Source organism: Ascaphus truei, chromosome 1 (genome assembly GCF_040206685.1).
Source record: "Ascaphus truei isolate aAscTru1 chromosome 1, aAscTru1.hap1, whole genome shotgun sequence".
Taxonomy (NCBI): Eukaryota; Metazoa; Chordata; class Amphibia; order Anura; family Ascaphidae; genus Ascaphus; species Ascaphus truei.
In genome coordinates, this window is record NC_134483.1 from 345,673,129 (window position 1) to 345,692,680 (window position 19,552).

Here is a 19,552-nt window from a genome sequence, read left to right on the forward strand (position 1 = left end):
CTGGGGTAATAATAGAGTCTTGGCAGCGCCTCCACTTACCCAGGATCCCCAATAAGTGAGATTCCCCTAGGCAAGAATGATAGTAACACACTTCACAGCTTGATATCCTGAGAATTACTACATACATCCATCACAAGGGCTCCAGTCAGAGAGAGAAGAATCTCTGACATGCTTATTTAAATAAGAAGTTTTGTGAGTGCAACTACCTATGGCTATATGATTTGATAGTTTATAGTATCAACACTCTGCACTATATTTGCCTTTATCTTTTTATTCACATATATCACTGAGCTACTTTCACCGCATGCACCCCACACCGTGTCCACAGATATATATATATATGCGCAGTCCTTTGGTCACTCAACCCAGTGTCCCCAAAGAGTCCTCCCCCAAGGTGGGATCAGCGCCTGTTGGTACCGGTGTTGGTGCACTTATTAAATACCTTGAAAAAGAACGCTGTGACGTCCGAAACGCGTTGGATGGGTCTTTTGTCACATTAAAGTGCCCTTTTAATTTATTTTTGTTTTTGGGTCCTTCCTGCTCCGTTTTTGCTAGTGCGCTTTCGTTCTCCATGTTTCCTGTTATACTGCACATCTCAAGCTGCACAGCTTGCCTACCACTACCAGGATGTGAGTATTGCTGATTTCCAGGGGAACCTGCCGATGAGACTCAGGGTGAGTGGGCTTGTACCATCTGCCACCTGTCTTCAGGAGGATAGTACCCATACAATTGCACATTAAGTACTATTTTATACTTAATTGTACCCTGGTTTAGTGGTTTGGCTTATTTTAATTATTACACCTGCATTGGAGCGATTTAGCCTATTTTTCTATCCTGGGGGTTGTAGTTTACTGCTGAGCCTCCCTGTGATTGGCCAGCCGTTCGCGCGCTTTACACTGCGCATGCGTGAACTTTCTCAGAGCCTCCCGTCGCGCATTGATACTGCGCATGGGCGAAACATAACATGGCGGCGCCCTGTACTATCGGCTGCCGCGGAACGCTCCCTGCTCAGCCCCCACCTTCCAACTATGCCGTGCGACCCTACAACGGAGGTACAGAGGGAAGGCCAGGGAACACCACTACACATTGAATAAAGCAAGCAAGGGTTTTACTTAAAAACATTTTTAAGTAAAACCCTTGCTTGCTTTATTCAATGTAACATCGCTGGAAGAAGAGATCAGTGTATCTCGAAAGCTTGCACAAATAAAAGCATTTAGTTAGCCACAAAATTGTATCGTCTATTAATTTTTGATTATTAAAGCTCGGTTAACACGGTACAGATATATATATATTTATATATATATATATTCAATGTTGGCAGATGGCACTCACGTGTATCAAAGTTATGGTTGTTGCTTGTCCGGTAATAATATGATAAATAAAGTATCCTTACCAGGCAAACCCTTCTCAGTAGACTTTCCAGAAAGAATGAGACAGCACACAAATTAATCCAATTTAATGATGTGTGTGTGTATATATACATTCTGTGTATATATGTATGTATTTCAAGTTTGTGGAGAAATTACCTAGTATAGGCCTACGAGTAAAACTGAATAAAGATTGGGCAAGGAAAATGTAAAACTAAAATAACATAACTTGTCATTGTATTGTATAACTAACTATATTATAAATATATTGAGAACGTATTTTTTCAGTCCGCTGAAGTGTAAAATGTTGGAATGTGGAAGATGAGAATCATTGCCCCCAATTCAATCTAAAGCAAATAAATACGGCAAGTAAATAACATACCAAGTAGAGAATGCCACACTCGCCACCCCTGGATTATGATGGTCAAAATTAGTGTAGAAACTGAGCAGCACAGTTTAATGAGGTGCCCACCAAAGATCATCGTTACTGTTCTTGGATAATTGGACTTTTCTCCTTGTTTACATAAACCTTTTGGATACAACATTAAGCCTCCATAGTGCATGTAATAATACAGATTGGAAATCACAGATTGACGTTGTAGAGGCAGTAAACATACAATGTTTTTAATATATTTTCTTGCCTTTATCTGTTTTTTTAGATACCCATCGTATCTAGCTCCAGAAGTGATTGCCCATGGAATTGTGAAGCCTACAGACCCCATACAGTATGAGAGACCTCTCCCGTCGGGCCCAAAGTCCGATGTTTGGTCCCTGGGTGTGATATTGTTTGAGCTTTGTATGGTATGTACTGGAATAGGGAACCCTGTATACTGAATATGCAGGAATGCCGAGGCCCAGGATTTCACTATGGAACCAGGCCTTTGGCTGTTTCGTTAAGCTTGGAGGAAAACTTGTATGGCCAGGGGTATTTTGGGATTTGTGGTACCACCTCCTGAGCAGGTTGGACCACGAAGCGCCAAGCATCACTGATCCCAGAAATTGCATGAGCAATGGAGAGGTGGGTCATCATGGCACCTAGGGACCTGCTTGTCCAAGTGCCTTCACCCAATATTCATAGGACACAAAGCCTCTCTGTCTCTCCTGTTTTTGGCTCCGTGAATGTGACATGTAATGTGGGATACGTGGTTTTGGGGTAGATTGATAATATCATGTGTAACGGGTGTTCCCCCACCCTCTGGGAGATTTCACTGTTACCTGGTGTAACCCTCTTGCACTCCCCCCTGATAAACTGCAGTCTCAGGCAGGAGTATAAAACAAAGGAACAAAGAAAATAAATTATTTATTCTTCATACAGCATACCAACATGTACTCTCCTTTCTGTTCCTCTGGTCCCTGGAATCAACCCCCGGGGCTTAGCCCCCCCCCCCCCCCCCTGTCACTGAAGGTTGTTGTTTACTGCTGCAGCTGCAAGGGCATAGGTTTAACCCTAACACTGCCTGCGCTGGTACAAGGGCTTATGTGTTTTAGGTAGGGCAGAATAGTAGCCAAGAGGATACATGGCTACACATGTAATTTGCATGGCTTGATTATACTACATTGGTCACTTTCTTATCTTCTGTAACTCTGGACCTCCCTATGAGTGAGAGAGTTATCTAAATATTAGTTTCTTTGAAAAAAAAATTCAAATCAGATCATCTTAGGTTGACTTTTTTATTTTATGGTTAGACACTGCCTGGTGCATTTTTGTAATATCCAAACGTGACTGCGTGAACTTATTTTGTTAAGGAAAACATCCAGCCAAGTTGTTACAAGTCTTTTGTTAACACAGAGAGACATGTTAAGGCGATAAAGAACAGGAGGGATTTGGTTACATCTAGTAATGCAACTTTTTTTAGACACAAGGGGCAGTGTAAGATATAGACGGATCGATGGGACCACAGCTGGAAACTAATGAGGCTAAATGGTAAAGAGTATATCAGCATCATGTACAATTACTGGATGTAGCAATCTGTATTCTGTTTGAATTCTATATGTCACGGGATCTGCGTGTGTAGAATCACAGATGTCTTACCATCAGGGGACCATCGTTTACCTCCAATGTACCAAACTTTTCAGGAATAAATATAGTAACAGACAAAATATGAATAGTGTGGACACTGCCATGCCTCATACCATGGTAAAAACAGAAACAATCATTATTCAATGCTTAATGGTCTGTATACTTTTTTTTGTTCTCTTTCATACAGGGAAGAAAGTTATTTCAGAGCCTGGACATATCTGAGAAATTAAAGCTAATACTTACACTAGGTATGTGCGTAACAATGTCAAAATACCCTCCACCTCGTCTCAAAAAGGTCTAACAATAGAAACCTACAGTGTCTTATCGAGGGGGTGGTTTATGAGAAGAACATTTCTGCATAGTTTGATATAGGTATATTATACAAAATGTAACAATGTCTAGCAATTGTAATCTGAATAGCAGGATTATCATGTCTGTTAACATTTATAGCTCCACTGTGAAATCGCCCTCAAATACTTGAATGTTGCCACCGTTTATTCATTATGTTTAAACCTTTCTATCTGACGTTCAACCCCTGATTGATTGTAATGTCTCTTTGCTTTTTTACTTGGGGCGTTTAGCTACTTCTTGCTTTGTGGGTAGTATAGTATGTGTTCTCTGTTTTTCTGCTCCTATAGACTGTGTTGATGACATTGTGACCGTGCTGGGCGAAGAACATGGATGTGTGGAAATTAGCAAGGTTTGTAAAACCTTGCATTGTTCCAAGGCTTAGATGTTATCACTGCAAGTTACGTACGTCTTACCTCTGTTTGTTACGTCAACTTTAAAAGGAGACTGTTGGAAATGATAGTGAAAGGTGTTGTAGAAAATGCAACGTTGCATCTTGGAAAAAAATAAATGCCCCATCTAAACGTACAGTAATCAAAAGAGTAAACGAAATTTGGTTCATGGAAAAATTATCAGTTCAACTAAACCACAAAATGGATCCATTCTAGAAAATAGGGGAATTATGGCCACATAACTAAGAAAAAAACAGAGAAGAGATGTATAGAATATAAAATATAATATAAAAATTTAATTTCAATCTAGAATCTTTAGAATGACATTAGAATCTTTATCACCCATTTAGACCAGCCACACCCCACATTCCCCCTCAATACTTCATACTCCACTTTCTTCCTCCCCCTCTCATTTGCTCCTTCATACTTCACCCCCCTCCTCCCCTTCTTTTCCTCTATCTTTTCTTTCAATCTATCCTCGTCTATCTATAAAAACAAAAAAAAGAGGGTTGTATTAATTGAATGTTATGTATTAAAAATGATACTTTCACTACTATATGTAGTGACATTTTTCTGTTATATATATTTTAGATAATAATATATGTTTGTATATATAATATTATTATATACACTGAAATAATAGAAATATGTTTATATATGAAACCCTATTAAATAAAAAGCTGAAAAAAAGAAAATGCAGCATTGTCATGGTGATGTGTGGTAGATATTGATTTCAAAGGCTTTGCTGACATTCTGTTTCACTTACTGTACAGTTTTCTTTACTTGGCAACTTTTTGGATGGTGGGGTGCGAGAGCCACCTGGTTGTTACCACGTGGATCAGTGTGCTGCATATCATTGTAACGCTTTGCAGCTTAAGGCCAGGATTATAGTTGCGACGCCAAAACAATTTAATGTTGTCCAATAAGCGCGCGTTTTGGAATTTTTAAAAAAAATTGTTCTGGCCGCGCGACGGCTGCGTCACGTGAGAGGTTCAGCCAATGACGTCACGGCGTCGCCTCCCGATGCCTTCAGCGTGTGTGACGTCATGCGGTCCTGCGCACGCCGGCAGTATAATCGCGGCCTAACTTGTGTGCAGCTGGCAGCTGGCAGACTAAAATGGATTGATGCTAAACAGAAAATTATTATGACAAACTTAAAGTGAGATGCCAAAGGGAGATATTAAAATTATATTATAAAATTAATGTGAAGAAGAGGTAATGCACATTAGTTTTTGGTTACAGAACGTCTCTTGGCGCCGCTAAACTATACAGGCATCAAGATATCATTACATTTAAGCACATACTATACTGGCATGTATATATAACTGTATTTAAACACTGCTTCTTAATTATCTTAGAGCTCATTTCTTCACGAGGTGATGTAGAAGTTTGGATTGTTTGACATCAGTAAAGTTATTCATATGTTTAAAGGTACTGTTACCGCTACATATCTATCTTTTGCAGGGTCTCCCTGAAAGTGCCTTCTCCTTGCTGAGAAAGTGCCTCACATTCCATCCATCAAAAAGGTAAGCGGTGCTGTACTGTTCTTGGTAACAAAAAGTCAGATAAAAAAAACCATGTAGGTTTTCTGTTTCAAATACAAGTGTCAATATGTAATAAGCCCAGTTATATTTCAGTTGATGTTAAAGTTACGATAACCCCTCCGGCACTTGATCTATATGCCCCTTGGTGTCATGGGACATTCAATAATCCGTGCGCTGTGACCCAATGTTCTACATATATACAGAAAGTGTAGAAAAAACGCGCTCACGCTCTTCCACAGGTGAAATCCAAATACGGAACACTTTTCCCCTTGTTTAGATTACTCCAAAAAACTCCTAAAGAGAACTCCCGAAGGAGGTCTCACAAACAAAGAGACAAAAAAATACAAACCACTCAGGATCAGTATATAAAAATAATGTATTTAAAACCATTCATATTAAACAGGATGGCGTTTAGGAAAAGACCTGAGCGCTATGATAACAAACAAATATAAAACAACAATAAAAACAAAAATATAGTATAAAGTGAATTTACAATATTAAAATGCAGTTGACCGGGTAATCCGGGGAACATGAGGGAGATAACCAAAGGGATGAACAGTTGATAATCTCCGGAGAACTATCACTACTAGCAGATTGAAACACCCTCTCCTGAAATCTAACCGGCTCCCACTGCTGCGACTGCTAGCGTGTATGCGTGACCTCAACGCGTTTCGCACTTCCGTGCTTAGTTAGGGGTCACGCGTAAAAGGTTACTCCTAAATGTATGCATGGATAATAAAAAGTAGAATAAAAAGATAAATGTATAACATATCTTTGGATGTCTCCGCTGCTCCTTATCCGGGTACTCCAGGTGCTTATAATGCCGCCTTCCTACACCAGCTGTCACCACCCTGGTCCCCCAATCCAAACTCAAATTGAATCTGTAACGGTGCTTGGAAGACATGAAGGGAAAAAACACACACCCGTCTATCGATCAAGTGATTTTATTTACTACAGAAAATCTAAAAAAGTACAGACTGTGCACTCACAAACAGAATAAAATCATGTGAATGTGCAGCTCATCTCACACTCATGGCTTTCCAGTAGGAAGCTGTATCCTAGCCACCCTCTGGCAGCTCGTCCAGACTTGTGTGCAGGGGTCACCTCCTCAATGCATCTTCTCCCTTCATATCTTCCAAGCGCCTTTAAAGGCGTGTAATGTGTCATTAATGACTCTTCGTGAATAGACCATTACATTTCAATTGAATATTACACAAACTGTATCAGTGCTTCTCCTTAATTTAAAGATGTTCATTGATGTAACACCATTTTTTGTATTTAATTGCCAATACAAACTTTACCCTTTCACTGCTAGAGTTGCGACCCCCTCCCCATAGTGAAAGGGTTAATATAATGTGTGTCTCTCTCTTTGTAGGCCCACTGCTGCCGAGTTGCTTGGGGACAGTGTGTTCAGTGACGTGTCTCCTTTGTACTTTCCCTTCCACAAGCCTGCTAGTCTTTTCTCATCTACTCTGAGATGTGCTGATTTAATTCTACCTGAGGACATCAATCTCCTGTGTAAAGGTATTGCTGACGGGGGGGGGGGGAACACTCTCACTACTGTACATTATTTCTACTACGTTTTTAAGTATGAGTAGGTGAAGTGATGGCTTTGTTAATGATCTGTCCGTATATTGGAGCAGTGACACTGGAGATATGTAAGCAGCATGCAGTGACTTTTCAGTAGACAAAGGACCATAGTATGGCTGTGAATGGCAGAGAGTTTACAAGTACAATAATGGTAATGCAGGTTTAAATATGAAAATTTCTGCAGATAAATATACATCAGCTTTTTTTGTGCCATGCTGTCATTTTTAGATGAGGACAGTGACTTCCTGGCAGAAAGATCTATTGAAGAAGTATATTACCTCTGGTGCTTGGCAGGAGGAGATTTGGAAAAAGAGCTGATCAGTAAGGGAATCATTCGAACCAAACCACCTATCTGCACCTTACCCAAGTAAGTGCCAGACATTAATCTGTCCTGGGTTTGTTAAAGATGTGGAACTCATGGATAACATAGATGAGGACTGGCCAAATAGGATACTTTTTAAACTTCAGATGCTTCTTCATGAAACAAATATGGGAGCCTATATTACAGCATGTAAGAAGGCACATGTTTGTGACAGCTCCCTATGTCCTCTACAACCGTCTCAGTAAAGGTTTAATCAGAACAACATGCCAAACACCTACAGTATTAACAGTACTCTTCGAAGATATATAGTTTACATGACTAAATATCCAACACCTAAAACTTGAATGCACTGGTTTGCTCTAAAATATTACACGTGGGACATTATCCAAGTTGCTATTTCAGTTCTGCTCAAAGCTGGTGAGTCTAGTAAAGTCTTCCTGAGGTAGAATATTCAATTTGAGGGAGATTACTTACTAAACGGTGCTAAAAACTACCGCTGATAGCGAGACTGCTAACAGCTATCAAATGAGTGAGAAATCCCTCTCAGGTGGTTTAATGTCTGCAGTTTTTCAGCTCATTGACCGTCTCTATGAGTGAGGGAGAGATCATACCCTGAGTATATGCTTACAGAAAGGGGGGACTGCTGCTTGTGGCACCCAGCCTAACAGATGACAAAGCTATTATCCATTATAGAAAAGACCTGCTCTAGACTGAAATAGTTAGGCGATTAAACCTCCGTTAGGTGGGGCTGAACTTCTGCAAGTGCGGTCAAAATAACACAAAGAAAAGAACAACCAGGAATGTATTAAAACCAATGTGCAAAAAATCATCAAAACAAAATGTATTGTATATATTCTCCAAAATCTCCATACCCAATAATTGGCCCAATTGATGCAAAAGGTTGTATATCCATATATCATATATTACTTAATACAAAATAATAGAAGTTCATTTCAACACATCACTCAGCTGGTCCCGGTAACACAGCCCCGGTTCCTACTTGTGTGAGACCCGTTGCATTTCATCCTCCTCTTTATAAGTTTCTCGATGTTCTCAATGACACGCTTGGGGAAAAGAATGGAGAACTGCCCCAAGTCATAGTGTCTGCAAGGAGGCTCTGACTCCATTCATAACCAGTCAGAGACCTCCTGACACTTCACTTGTCCTATTGCCTAACATAGGGAGGATGTATTGTACTGTCTGTGAAATGTGTTATTACAGTATGCTCTCACCCGGGGATTCATTAAGCTTCGGTAAGGTATATCTGAGGACGACTCGGCATTAAGTGCCATCGACTTGAATGAGAGTGAAGATGTGTGCGCACAAGAGTAGTCAATTTAAAAAAAAAATGATTAATAGAAATTCTGTGCAGGTTTATTGATGATTTATTTTCAATCAATACATTCTTTCATTTAACGTACCAAACATTTGTTTTCCAAGTTTTTTGTTTGAGGATGGTGAAAGCTTTGGACGAGGAAGAGACAGAAACTCGCTCTTGGATGACACCACGGTGACGCTGTCACTGTGTCAGCTTAGAAACGTAAGAAGAGTCTTTTAATATTTGTATTCGGCTATCAAAATCAGTGCTTTCTCTCTTGCAGAGATTCTTGCCTAATCTTGAATTCTCTGAAGCTGAACAGTTGTACACAATTGTGTAGAGGTGCACCCTCAATACAAAGAGCAAATTAAATGCCCATATGAATGTGCATGATTGTACCAAAACGTTGATTTATAATAAAAGTTTCCTACTGCGAGCTGGTGACGTGAGGTTTTTTTTGTTTGTTTTTTTTTGTTTGTTTTTTTACTACCGCTTAAAGGAGCAATCCAAGCGGGCTTTTAAAAAAAATAAAATATTATTTATTTATTTGATTTTTAGCATAGGTTTGAAGTAGGGAGTTTCTGGATCTGAACCCCCTGAATTTCTTCTCCGGGGACCCCCTGCTTCCCGAGATACGGACCTCAAAAGAGGGCGCCAGTATCTCCCAGCAGGTTTAAAGCTTCCGCGTCACGTGGGCCAATAAGAACCTGCACCGGACGATGTCACGGCTTCCTATTGGCCTGCAGAGCGCGGTAGATTGTAAAAGCGGCTATTATGTGATTCCTGCTAGCCGCGCTGGAGCGGATACTGGCACCTACTACAGAGGTAACTATCTCTGGAAGCAGGGTGTCTCCGGAGCTGACATTAATGGGGTTCAGCTCCAGAAACCCCCTTCTTCATTGCTATGTAAAAAATGGGGATTGGGGGCAAATGGCCAGCTTGGATTGCTACTTTAAAGGTATGGTTCTGCCTAGTCTAATCCCCCCCCCCTCCCTCCCTTTTCTTTTTATTTTAGAGGGTCTCTGGAGCTGAACCGCGTTAATTTCACCTCAGAGGACCCCATGCTTCCCGAGATACTTGCCTCCGAAGGTGCCCCAGACATGTCCCCTACAGGGGAAACAAAATGGAGGTTTAAAGCTCCTGCGTCACGCAGGCCAATAGGTCACTTAATAGGCCTCCTATTTGCCAGATAATGCAGGATATTTATACCTACATGAAGAACTGGCAGTTTAGCTCCGGGGCCCCCTTTTTTCCTATAACGGTAAACAAAAGGGGTATTTTTCAAGGAAATGCTCATTTAAAAGATGTAGGCCCCTATTTAACATGTTGTGAATCACTTCTCCCTGACAGAGAAAACTCGGAGCTCAAATGAATGGGCTCAGAAGTTTCCCTGACATGGAGAAGCAGTTTCACAGTATAACAAATCGATTGACAAAGAATTCAACATATTGCTGACATTTGTTACATGTTCTCTTCACCTGCATGTACTTCTCTACTTTTGCCAATTTGTGTTTTACTTGGTTAAATGTATTTTTATCTACTGTACAAACTCTTTAGAGATTGAAAGATGTCCCAGGGGAAGCATTTTATCCGTTATTAGAAGATGAGTGAGTATATGATTATATTTTTTAACTAGCTACTTACACAATATTAATATGACTTAAAGCCAATGGGGAATGAATATCAAGATGAGAGCCATTTTCTCCTTGGAGTTGTACAAGAATGTTATAGATTTGCCAAATGGAAACGTATCCTCAATACAGATTTTGTTGTTACCTGAGACATCGTAGACTTCATTGACATAAAAAAAAGATGGAAGTCATTGGCATTCCAAGATGTTAACTATGGCCCATTTTATTATCACTCTTAGTAACTTTCCCTATGACTGCTCCAATAAGAACTCCCCAAATCACTAACAGATACAAAGTTAAAGCAGTAGACATTAGTATATTATTACAATGGGCCACTGCATGAAATTGGCAGGTCCTTTAGCAACTGGAAGATGGGGATGGAACATGTGTACATGGGTAGCTCCTAATGTGTTTTCATACTGAAAATGATTTTTCAGCCAATCCAACGTCCCTCATTCATGCAGTAGCAATGAGCTGTCTACTTCTGCTACCCTTCCACTGATTATCCGTGAGAGAGACACAGAGTACCAACTCAACAGGATTGTTTTATTCCAGAGGCTGCTGAAGGTAAGGTTTTACTTTTCTTCAATTCAATGTGGCTAATATGGCTTTTTGTCATTGAAAAGCATTAAAATATATATGTTTTGAAACTATACATTAAAATGACCAATGACATTTTAAATAAAAATATCCTTTAAAGCCTCAATCGTGGCCTTGATATCTACATTGGCAATCAATATTGACCATTGAAAAAAATTGATTACTTCAGCCAGGATGAAGGCCGTCCTCATCTTCATGGCTGAAGCCACCAGGTCCAATCCACTATAGGGCCAATGCTCAACCATTAAAAAAATCAACCCAAAAACAATTCAAGACTGATGGCTAACAACCCCTACCCCCATAAAAACCCTAAAAAAAAACAATCCAATGCCCAATAGACAGAGAACTTTTTTCTTTTTTTTTAAATCCAATGCCTGATTACCAAAAAAATCAAAGTCACAAATCCAGGCCCAATGGGTATTTGCAATCCATAGCCATCCTGGCTCGATGACGTTGGATCCTCAATTTGGCACGAAGCCCTCGATCCTCTGTTGCTAGAAGTCGTCTGTCCAGTAAGTATATCTGCTTTCTCTTCTTTCTTCAGCTACCAGATGTGGTCTCTTCAGCTAACTCCCGCCTTCTGAGACGGCCGAGCCTTATATAGGGCCAAGGTGGTCACAGAAGGCCAGAGTCACATGGTACATCAACCAATCTGATTGGTTGATGTACCATGTGGTTTTTGATGAGATGTCATCCAAAAGTAAGGGAACCACATAGTACATCAATCAAGAAAAGAAGAAGAAATACATACCGAAGAGACTTCTTCTAGCAACAGTCGATCGAGGGCTTTGTGGGAAGTTGAGGATCCATCGTAGGCTATGATGTATTACACTATAAAATTAACGCATTTTTGGTGGCACAAACTGCATTTTTTAATTACTGCAGTTTTATGTATCCAGGTCTTCGTATCAGTTCAGTTAATTATATTGATTGGGAAAGATGGGACATCTGCAGATCTCCATCTCGGTGTCTGCACTCTTTTAGAAGTTTTGTCATTGAACCACTTTAAATTATGTCGAAATTACAGTGTTGTAATCACTTACACTAAATCGTCATTGTAGAGCTAAAACTCATTAAGTGTATTTTTTAACTTTTTTTTTTAATGAAAATAGGCTTTAAAGAAAAAAATTCTAAGAACTTATTAAAGACTCATTAAAGACACCTAATCTTCAGAAGATGTCATATTTAAAATACCTTTCTTTTTAAATGCAGATTTTTTCCTGTCAAAAAGAATATTTAATCGCCTTTTCCTCAGTACTTAAAGAATGTAGTCAATGACTTTTACCTCTACAATGACAAAATATGGTACTGTTCATTGTGACTTTTTTTGTGACTTATTTTTAGCTTGTTGGGTAGGTGACAATGTGTTCATGACATGCTTTGTTTTTTTTATATTATTTGCTAAATAAGTGTTCATCAGTGTTGTTGATGTTGTATATTATAATATTATGATACCTTTTATGATGAGCATACGTCGTAACACTAGTACCTTTATTTTATCAGATGGTTTAGTGGGGATAAGGTTCAGCTAGTAGTGTTTGTGAGCAGTCACAGAGGGTTATACCCCTAGCAAAATTATCCCTATAGATTGGCCTTGCTTTGAGAACCCTAGTCTTGATCCTTCTTGATTAGTGAAGTATCCTTTACTAATAGCAGACATACTTATGGAAGAATAGACACGTGTTTTACAGTAGTACACAAAAGTCTATTACTAGACGTAGGTCTTTTCCACCCATGTAAATCATGTATTATTCAATTGTTGCATGGGTACAGTTAGTGTTTTCCTATTTACCTCGTGTTTTTGTGTACATGTTCTATTCTAGGCGTATCCATACAAAAAAAATCTCATTTGGAAAGAAGCCCGGGTGGACATCCCGCCCCTGCTGAGAGGTCTAACTTGGGCTGCACTTCTTGGGGTAGAGGTAAGAAGAATTTTTGGAGTGGAAAATGCGCAAGCTGGTTTATAGTGTTCCTTCTTTAACAATAAAATATGTCTGGACAGCAAACGTTGTATATCAAATGAGCCAGTGACGTAAACAAAATAATTCAGGGCCCTATTAATACTGGCTGCAATTTGTTTCATCCTCTCTCTCATCATCCCTCCTCATCTCTCCCCATCATCATCTATCCACCTCCACCTCATCATCATTATCCTTGCCCCTCATAATCATCTCCCTCCTCCTCATTATCTCTCCTCATCAGCTCTCCCCCTCATCATCATCATCAGCAGCAGCAGCAGCAGCTCTCCCACTCAATGCTATCAGTTCTCCCACTCATCACCATCAGCTCTCCTCCTCTTGACCATCAGCTCTCCCCCTCATCGCTATCAGATCTCGCCCTCATCACCATCATCTCTCCTCATCACCATCAGCTCTCCCCCTTACCATCATCAGCTCTCCCCCTTATCACCATCAGATCTCCCCCTTATCATCAGATCCCCCCTCATCATCATATCACCTCAACAAAATCAGATCTCCTCCTCATCACCATCAGATTTCCCCCTTATCATCACCATCAGATTCCCACCTCATCATCACCATCAGATCTCCCCCTTATCACCATCAAATCTCTTCCTTGATCTCACCCTCATCACCATCAGCTCTCCTCTTCCATGCTTACCTGTAATAGAGACAGGTGGGGGGAGAGGGTATGCGGTGGTGGGCCCCTGGCGTTATCAAGATAGAATGTACCGCCCACTTATTATATTCCTAATGTATAGTTAAACATATATAACAAGATAGAATGGACCACTCACCTACTGTATTATATTCCTAATGTATAAACATATATAACAAGATCTGCTCACCTATTATATTCATAATGTATAGTTAAACATAGTCTAATGTATAAACAGAATCTCTTTAAATTAGACTGTGCCTATAACTGTTTTAGCAATATGTGCAAATATACCAAAACCCTCAGTTGGGGATATGACCAATAGATTTAAAGCAATATAATTCTATTCAACATATATATGAATGCACAACAATAAATGTATATACTAATGAAACAATATTGTAGATGACTAACTGGGATATATACTAGTACCAATGCTTTATGTTTAAAGAGAAGTTCATGAATATAACCATAACATATTTAAATAAAATGTCCAAGAAAAATTTAGAAAAACCATAAAATATACATTCGGTAGCACTGGGATGCTGGCAGCCTTCTTCGTTGGCACAACTACCTCCCGTCACACGACCTGAATGGAAAAGAAGAAAAAGCGCCCGATCCTGGTGTGATACTGTTGATAAAAATGCAATAATCTTGAACATTGACAAATAAAAACTCAGAAACATCCGAAATTTTTGTGCGTGTTATGAGTAAAAACTCGCTTGACTACGCGTTTCCCCAGTCAAGCTGATTTCATCAAGGAAACGCGTAGGTTGACGTGCTGCTGAGTAGTGTGGTGTCTACTCTGCTCTGGAGTTTGGGAACTTTTCCTATTTGGAACACTGCAGACCTGCTTCTGGTTACCGGAGGACTCTCCAACTGGCAACACTCATTCGGGAGGACACGTGATGAGATGATCATGGGAGCAGAGCAGTACAAGTGTGGCAGTTTCCTGTTTGATGCTGGAGCATGAGTTTTTACTCATAACGCGCAAAAACTTCAGATGTTTGTGAGTTTTTATTTGCCTATGATCAAGATTATTCAATTTTTATCAACGGTATCATACCAGGATCGGGCGCTTTTTCTTCTTTTCTTTTCCATTCATAGTCTAATGTATAGTTAAACATCACTTCTGTCTATCTGAAGAGTGACAGATGGGCTAACGACAGGGGGTGGGGGGAGGGAGAGCGGGCTTTGCCCGGGCTATAGTTACGCCCCTGATATGAGCCCTTTCATAGCTTATTCGGGTGATGGCGGCAGTTCTATTTAGAAGAGAGGTACAAAATAACGTTTTTGTTTTCATTGTTTTTACTTACCCTTGATTTTTATTTTTTTAACCTTTTCAGGGTGCCATCCAGGAAAAATATGATGCGACTGATAAGGACACTCCAATACCTACGGATCGTCAAGTACGTCATTTTAATATTATGTAATAGATAGAAAACTAATGTTAGTTGACATTTGCAAATATAATTTCTTCATCCGGGTAGCATGCTTACATGTGACGGCTTTTGCCTGCATTTTCATATCGTTGCCTTGAAGCACCAATGATCAGCCGTGGGTCTTGGTTACCCATGACGTCATCATACAAAACACTAGCCACATTTACTGGGAACAAAATGTACATTTGCGATGTAATAGAAGGAGCTACCAATCCTTAACTGGGAGTAAAATAACCCATATTCTTCTGAACTATTCCGAACATACTGTCACAAACACAGACAACCCTAGCACGCTCAGAACCCAAACCCACCACACATATTTGTGTCTAAAGGAGCACTACTGGGATTGTGACCTAATGTATACAGCAAAAGACAAAAAGCCGCAATGCTACATCCAGTATGACAAATTACATAGTTAAATACGTTTCTGTCTTCTCATAAGTGAGGGTCATTTAGTTAAATTCTTTGGCCAATGTATCTTTACGCTTGCAAACCATATCACAGTATCCCCTCTTTCCAGGTCCTAACACTACCTGCAAACGCTCTCGTAACCTTTCTAATGGAGGGAGAGCTGTCTTAATAAACTGGTCATTCACAGGTGCATAACAAGAACTGCTAGTTAAAAGTGGGATGGGTGATCTTAAAACCAGGGAGGAGGGGTCACAAACCTCCAAACAATTGTTTACCAATTGACACTTACTGTAGCTCGCAATAGTAACAACAATATCGAAACATCAAATAACTATAATCATGCCGTATTCCACTTTTGTTTGATTTTTATCTGGTATAGCAGATAAAAAGGGCCTATAATTTGATATATTTTTTTGAGCCATAGTTCTTCTATAAAAATAATGCATGTGCAGCACGACAGATCATATGTGTAAATGATTAACTGAATTATGCAAAAATATTGCAGATATAGGTTATTAGCAGTTTGTATTCTACTTGTTTATAGAAGGGGAAATACAGTAGGCACAATTCAATTATGTCACAAATGGTCTCTTGTTAGGAAGAGCAGGACTGTGGCTAAAACATTCTGTGTCTGTTCAGTGGCACGGGCATTAAACTGGTTTTCCACATGACTTACCTTACAGATTGAAGTAGATATTCCACGTTGCCATCAATATGACGAGCTGCTATCATCACCCGAGGGCCATGCAAAATTTCGAAGGGCACTGAAAGCTTGGGTGGTTTCACACCCTAATCTTGTATATTGGCAAGGTAATCTGTGATACACACAAAGAATAACATTTGTATTTATTTATAAAAATGTTCTACCAGGAAGTAATACATTGAGAGTTGTCTCTCGTTTTCTGGTATGTCCTGGGCACAGAGTTATGATAACAAATACATGGTTACGTTAAATGAACAGAGGTTATACACTATATTTGCAGACATTTCATGGACAGTTAGAGATAATATAGGATTATGGGCGTATATAACAGTTACAGACAAGATTAAAAATTGTGTTAGAAGAGGTAGGATAGGCCTCCAATGTGCTGTGTTAGAAGAACTTTACTCAACCCAGGAACCGAGCAGTGAACAGCGAACAGCCAACACCCTTTGGCTGCCTCTTGGCTGTCCGCCTTTGGGGCGGCGCAGCTGGGCTTTGAAATTCCTTTGTCCAGTCATAATCACTACAAGGGGTGGGGCTGACGAAACACATAGCAGCAAGAAATCCCAGATGTTAACGCTTAGGACGCTGGTACTGTGCAGAGGGGACAGAGGTGTAGAGACCAAAAATATGTTTCATCCCCGCTTGGGGGCCTTCGGTGCATCTCTCTGCAGATTGTCGCACGCCTCAGCAGAACTGAAGTAGTTAAGCATTAGTGCAGCCCAAATAGACCCCAACGTTCACTTTTCAATGATGGGAAGAATGCTAATTCCCACCAAAATATTGATCTTCCAGACCTTTTAATACAGGATTAGCAGGGCAAGTTCCAGTCATGGGGATGTCATGTTTCATTCAAATACGACTCTTGAGTGGATCTATGCGTGTAGGAATGTTCCTGCTGCCATGGATGATTCCCCACCGTGTGGACCTGATATGTTCGTGAGATATTAGACATAAATCATCCTTAAGTTATGTTTTAAAAAAACAAAAACAAATGTATGCAAAATTCAGCACGTTTTTCCATTTATTTTTTTAACATGATCAGTATGTATTTTGGATTTGATTCGTATAGAATTTACATTTTGAAAATACATTTTGGAAAAAAAAAGATGCAGCGCAAGCATCTATAAAGCAAGTGCTTGAATCTCCTCTCATTTTTAATATTGATTTAATGTTGTTTTTTGTCTGTAAATATTAATGAAAATGAAACATACTAAATAGAAAAGGGCACGGGCTTCAGAATTTACACCTATATTTAAGCAGCAATCCCTGCAGAAGTTTCTCTTTAAAACAAACCCCCCCCCCTCCAAAAAACAATTCTAGTGTTAAAAATATGATTTTTTTTAAATGTCTCCTCTTCTGAGGTTACCATGGTAACCTTTAGACTGCACTGGGCTCTAGAGACATCGTAATTTTAACCTCTCGGACACCTAATATTTCAAACACTTATCTCTCCGGAATGAAGTATCGGATTTAAAAAATAAAAACAGCTTTGCAAAAGCAATGGAGATCTTTAAAGTAGGTAAAAAAATGAAATGGAAAACAATGGGGATCAGCATGGGCTTTATTAGAATTTAAAAAAACTCTATTTTTGGCATTTAAAAAAAAAAAAAATTAATGAAAAGACCAGGTTATACTAAATGTATCTGTGCCATTTCAGACAAATTTACAGTCCGCTAAGGCAGGGGTGCGCAACCTGGGGGGCGTGAGATTTTCTGGGGGTGGGGGGGAGGAGCGCTTAAAGAGGCCCCACACTCTTCCCCAAAGCATTTAAACTAAATGCCGGGAGAGCGCACGAGGCCTCTGTAACATCCCTTTATCTTGTGTCCGGCGACTTCTGGCAACACGTCGCCATGGCAACGTGATGTCACATGACGTTGTGGCGTCAGAACGCCGAAGACAAAGTAAGGAGGGTGGGGTGGGGGGGGGGGCAAATGCAGGAGGGGAGAGCAGGCAGGGGGGCACAGAGAGAAAGGTTTGTGCACCCCTGAGCTAAGGGGTACATTCCAATCCCAACGTGCTGGACACATCTACAGCAATCTTAGAGTTGTCATCATTTGCACTCACCTTTTAAATAAATATGTAATATTTCGCATTGCAATGGATGTTAACCTCTTAATTCTCGTGTTTTTTATATCGCTAGGCTTGGATTCTCTATGTGCACCCTTCCTCTACCTGAATTTTAACAATGAAGGTAGGTATGCTGTTCACATTATTATTCCTGGAGTTATAACTCTCATATGCAATGATTATGTTACCCTGAGGCCTCCTGCATTCATCCCAAGGAAAGGGGACTTGGTTTGTGTTGCAATAAAACTGCTCCAGGGACTCTTATCTTCTCCGTGGCTACTCAATCCGCAGGTTGCTGGCACCTAGACCACCCAAGGAGAAGCTGCCAGGCCGTGCATTGGTTTAGCCAAACCAGTCCTGAATAATCTTTCAAACCAAGGCTAGCTCTTCAAACAGAGTCTAAATGTTCTGAATAGTATTTGATGGTTGGAAGCACACATTTTATTCCAAAGCTTTCACTTGCACAATTCCAGCGCGTATTATTTTTATTGGAAGATATACTGTAAAGGACAAGCCTGTTGTTTCAGTGCGTGGTGTTATTACGGAATAACACCGACTTGAACCAATGAGAATGCGGACGTGACACTTATTGACACTGCAATCCTTACTTTAAGTCAAGAGCATGTCGCACGTTTGTGTATCTTTTATATTACCTTGAAAGGAATGTTTGGGGGAAAGGCTCAGCCAATTGAGTTATTACATTTTATTTATTTTAACTTCATTTTGTACATTCCATGATTTTTTTTTATGCTTGGAGGATTTCACGCCGGAGTATAACATTTAGAAATAAATATAACAGCATGGCGCTAAAAAAAAATACATTGGGTTTAATTAATGACACACTAGGGTAGTAAATGTTTATTGTTGACAATATGCAATAACATTAGAAAAACAGGATAGGAGTTTTCCTTCCATTAAATGCTCTTCTTTACCGCTAGATTTGTTTTTTTCATTCTGTGGTTACATTTTATCTGCAAATAGATATGAGCCATTGGCAACTGTGTCTTCTGATATTGTAATACAATATATAGATGTATCAGCTGTAATATTAACCATTTATGCATTAGGTGCAATGTTTGTTTTGATATTTAGTTGTTTCATATATACAGGCATACCCCGCATTAACATACGCAATGGGACCAGAGCATGTATGTGAAGCGAAAATGTACTTAAAGTGA

The 19,552-nt window shown here is 39.8% G+C and overlaps 1 protein-coding gene across 4 annotated transcripts in view; it reads left to right on the forward strand.

Annotated features, from left to right (window-relative positions):
- Positions 1 to 19,552, forward strand: part of TBCK (TBC1 domain containing kinase) — a 245,872-nt gene that overhangs the window by 47,641 nt on the left and 178,679 nt on the right. For all 4 annotated transcript variants that reach the window (XM_075608538.1, XM_075608520.1, XM_075608529.1 and 1 more), the window contains exons 6-18: positions 2,027 to 2,168; positions 3,575 to 3,635; positions 4,026 to 4,087; positions 5,592 to 5,653; positions 7,047 to 7,195; positions 7,490 to 7,628; positions 9,024 to 9,123; positions 10,459 to 10,508; positions 10,970 to 11,099; positions 12,956 to 13,054; positions 15,095 to 15,157; positions 16,285 to 16,411; positions 18,448 to 18,498. In XM_075608538.1, the coding sequence (XP_075464653.1) occupies positions 2,027 to 2,168; positions 3,575 to 3,635; positions 4,026 to 4,087; positions 5,592 to 5,653; positions 7,047 to 7,195; positions 7,490 to 7,628; positions 9,024 to 9,123; positions 10,459 to 10,508; positions 10,970 to 11,099; positions 12,956 to 13,054; positions 15,095 to 15,157; positions 16,285 to 16,411; positions 18,448 to 18,498 (1,235 nt within the window). The remainder of the gene's footprint in view (positions 1 to 2,026; positions 2,169 to 3,574; positions 3,636 to 4,025; positions 4,088 to 5,591; positions 5,654 to 7,046; positions 7,196 to 7,489; positions 7,629 to 9,023; positions 9,124 to 10,458; positions 10,509 to 10,969; positions 11,100 to 12,955; positions 13,055 to 15,094; positions 15,158 to 16,284; positions 16,412 to 18,447; positions 18,499 to 19,552) is intronic.